Source organism: Musa acuminata, chromosome BXJ1-3 (assembly GCF_036884655.1).
Source record: "Musa acuminata AAA Group cultivar baxijiao chromosome BXJ1-3, Cavendish_Baxijiao_AAA, whole genome shotgun sequence".
Taxonomy (NCBI): Eukaryota; Viridiplantae; Streptophyta; class Magnoliopsida; order Zingiberales; family Musaceae; genus Musa; species Musa acuminata.
This window is the reverse complement of record NC_088329.1, coordinates 2,000,408-2,003,156: the sequence shown is the minus strand read 5'-3', so window position 1 is coordinate 2,003,156 and position 2,749 is coordinate 2,000,408. Positions and strand designations below refer to the sequence as shown.

General features: G+C 46.5%; 1 protein-coding gene across 1 annotated transcript; it reads left to right on the top strand.

Moving 5' to 3' along the window:
• Positions 1-449: 449 nt before the first annotated feature.
• LOC135636484 (CEN-like protein 2) lies at positions 450-1,644 on the top strand. Its single transcript, XM_065148176.1, has 4 exons — positions 450-707; positions 802-863; positions 1,024-1,064; positions 1,253-1,644. Exons 1-4 carry the CDS (start codon positions 507-509, stop codon positions 1,468-1,470), a joined length of 522 nt encoding a protein of 173 aa, XP_065004248.1. The 5' UTR covers positions 450-506; the 3' UTR covers positions 1,471-1,644.
• Positions 1,645-2,749: the final 1,105 nt, after the last annotated feature.

The following is a 2,749-nucleotide window of genomic DNA, read 5'->3' as shown; positions in this document are numbered from 1 at the left end:
CTTGGTGAGGTGAAAGACCCATAGTGTCGATCTCCAATAATTTGAGAAGGTACACAAGACAGTAGGATGAAGAAGTGGTCATCGACTCTAACAGTTCATTTCCCGCTCTGGATATACAGCAAGAAGATCGTTCCATGTCTTTTACATAGGAACAGTGTTCTAGCTAGATTCTAATAGTTTTGTCCCCGAATCTTTTCCTCCCCTTGTTGGAAACTCACAAAATAAATAGTGCACCGTGTCGGATCAGAGTAGGTTGGCAGACACCACAGGACAAAGCTATTCAGAGTACGCATCTGAGAAGTGTATCTGGACGTATATTTTGTGTCACCAAGGTGGCCCATCCTACACAGCTTTGCAACGGGCCAAGTGCGCCATGGTATGGCAATCCAAATCTGGGAATTTTTGCCTATAAATAGACAGTATCACTTCCATTCCCCAGTCAGAAGCCTTTCTCCCTCTCAGACACACAGCTCCTAGTTGGTGGCCAGAAGACTCTGCTTGTAGGTATGTCCAGGTTGATAGATCCTCTAGTTGTTGGGAGGGTGATTGGGGAAGTCCTGGACTCCTTCAACCCCAGCGTGAAGATGTTGGTCACATACAACTCCAACAAGCTGGTCTTCAATGGCCATGAACTCTACCCCTCTGCAGTCACGTCAAAGCCTAGAGTCGAGGTCCAGGGTGGCGACATGAGGTCCTTCTTCACACTGGTATGCTTTCCAGCTCAAGACTCCATCTCACTGACCAACCTTGTTGAAGAGATCAATTGGCATCTGCGGGACTAACCTCGTGCCACGACTCCAGGTCATGACAGATCCAGATGCACCAGGGCCAAGCGATCCATATCTCAGGGAGCACCTGCATTGGTAAATGATCTCCAAATCCCATTCCTCACGTTGGTGGATGAAGATGAAACGCGATCATGAGTTGTGAATTATGACCATATGTAGTTTCTGGTTAGATATGCAGGCGTGCATGCGTAGTAGGAGACATGCTTTATACTCATTTGGTATTTGCCTCTCACAGGATCGTGACTGACATCCCAGGCACCACGGATGCTTCTTTCGGTGGGTCCCTTCTCCTTCCCTTTTAGAGAGAGAATCCATTGATCTTGAGAACGATTCCTCTGTGTCAGCCACGCATGTACACCGTCAATAGTTCCATCACCAGCACTCACGACTAATACGAGCAGCAACCACAATTTATAATCGTTACATCTTCTACTACAACGTGATGCTTTTGATGGTGTCGGCAGGAAGGGAGATGGTGAGCTACGAAAGCCCACGTCCAAACATCGGCATCCACAGGTTCGTCTTTGTTCTCTTCAAGCAACAGCGACGGCAGGCCGTGTCGCCGCCGTCCTCCAGGGATTACTTCAGCACGCGCCGGTTCGCGGAGGAGAACGACCTCGGCCTCCCGGTCGCCGCCGTCTTCTTCAACTCTCAGAGGGAGACAGCTGCCCGGAGGCGTTGAACGATACATGCACATGTACACGTCTACGTTATCCAACGAAGGCCTTGTGCTGTGGCGCCAAGTATGGATATATCCATGTGTACCCTCTTCCCCATCCCATCATTCTCTCTCTGTTGTCAGGTGTAATGTTCTTGTCCATCTTCAGTTCAATCCACACCTCTGTTCTTACTGCAAGCTTCGCTGTGTGGGTGATGTGTGATTCAGAACGAGGCTGACCGAGAGCAGTTCGCGAGTTGAATCTGCCATCTGGTACCGGAGAAAAGAAGAGATATGGTTCGATACGTGTCTGCTCCAAGGGGGAGAAATGGTACGAGCGCAGTGGCCATGGCTTCTGTGCCCCGGTGGATGCACTCGGCCATGGCGCTTTGCGGATCAATTTGGGAGGTGCTCTTTTCAGCACTTCTGCGACCTCCGTACTGCTTTTCACTTTTCTCTGTCATGGAGCTATCCGGCGGATGCGTTAAATCCGACGGTAGCGAGGGTGATCCGAGTAGAGACGAAGGGACTTCCTTCTCCCTGTTATCATTAATATATTGTACGTGTTTCCGTGTGACAGAATTAGGTCGACAAGTTGTACGGGAAGAATCAAATCATGAGATCGTGATATCTACACAATTTTTTCTACTTCCTTTCTAAGTCCAACTCCATCCAACAACATCTCTCCCTACATGCCTAGATCGAGCTAAAAAAAAGTGTACCCAACTGTTGGTCTTCGAGCCTGTTCATGACAAGCAATTAGAGTTCGACTCCTTCGTGTTCGTAACAGTAGGGCGAGCTTTAGGTGCAGTATTGATGATGACCTCTGCAGGGTAAATATCCGTGTTCTTACTTAATTAACCCTAATTATATCAGCAGAGAAAGAAAGACATAGCAAACAGTCCACAAGCACGACCATCGAATGAGGAGAAGAAACCATGATGACTGATCTTTATGTTCTTCTGCTATGCCGCCCTTGGTATCATCTAATTATCATTGGTTTCTCGGAAGCCTCCTCTATTATGTGTTTCTGACATCCGAGATGCCATCTTTCTTCTCATTCTACTGCTAAGACACATCTGAATGATTTATCGTGTGGATAACGTATTATTCTTCGTAGAACTATTACTGCTTGTAATCCTTATCTTATTATCTTAATGCTTGTTTACTTTTAATATATCTAAATTCATTTTTTTTTATTTTCATATAAGATAAAGAAGACTATTTCCAGGTCATAAATGATAGAGAAGACTCACATTAAGAGAAGAAGACCGCGTCAATGTTGAGAACAACACGTCATCTT

Excerpts from the sequence above, each read along its gene's own strand:
- LOC135636484 (XM_065148176.1), top strand. The coding sequence starts at position 507 with ATGTCCAGGTTGATAGATCCTCTAGTTGTTGGGAGGGTGATTGGGGAA. Across the intron at positions 708-801 it reads TGAGGTCCTTCTTCACACTG|GTCATGACAGATCCAGATGC; the intron begins GTATGCTTTCCA and ends CCACGACTCCAG. Across the intron at positions 864-1,023 it reads CTCAGGGAGCACCTGCATTG|GATCGTGACTGACATCCCAG; the intron begins GTAAATGATCTC and ends TGCCTCTCACAG.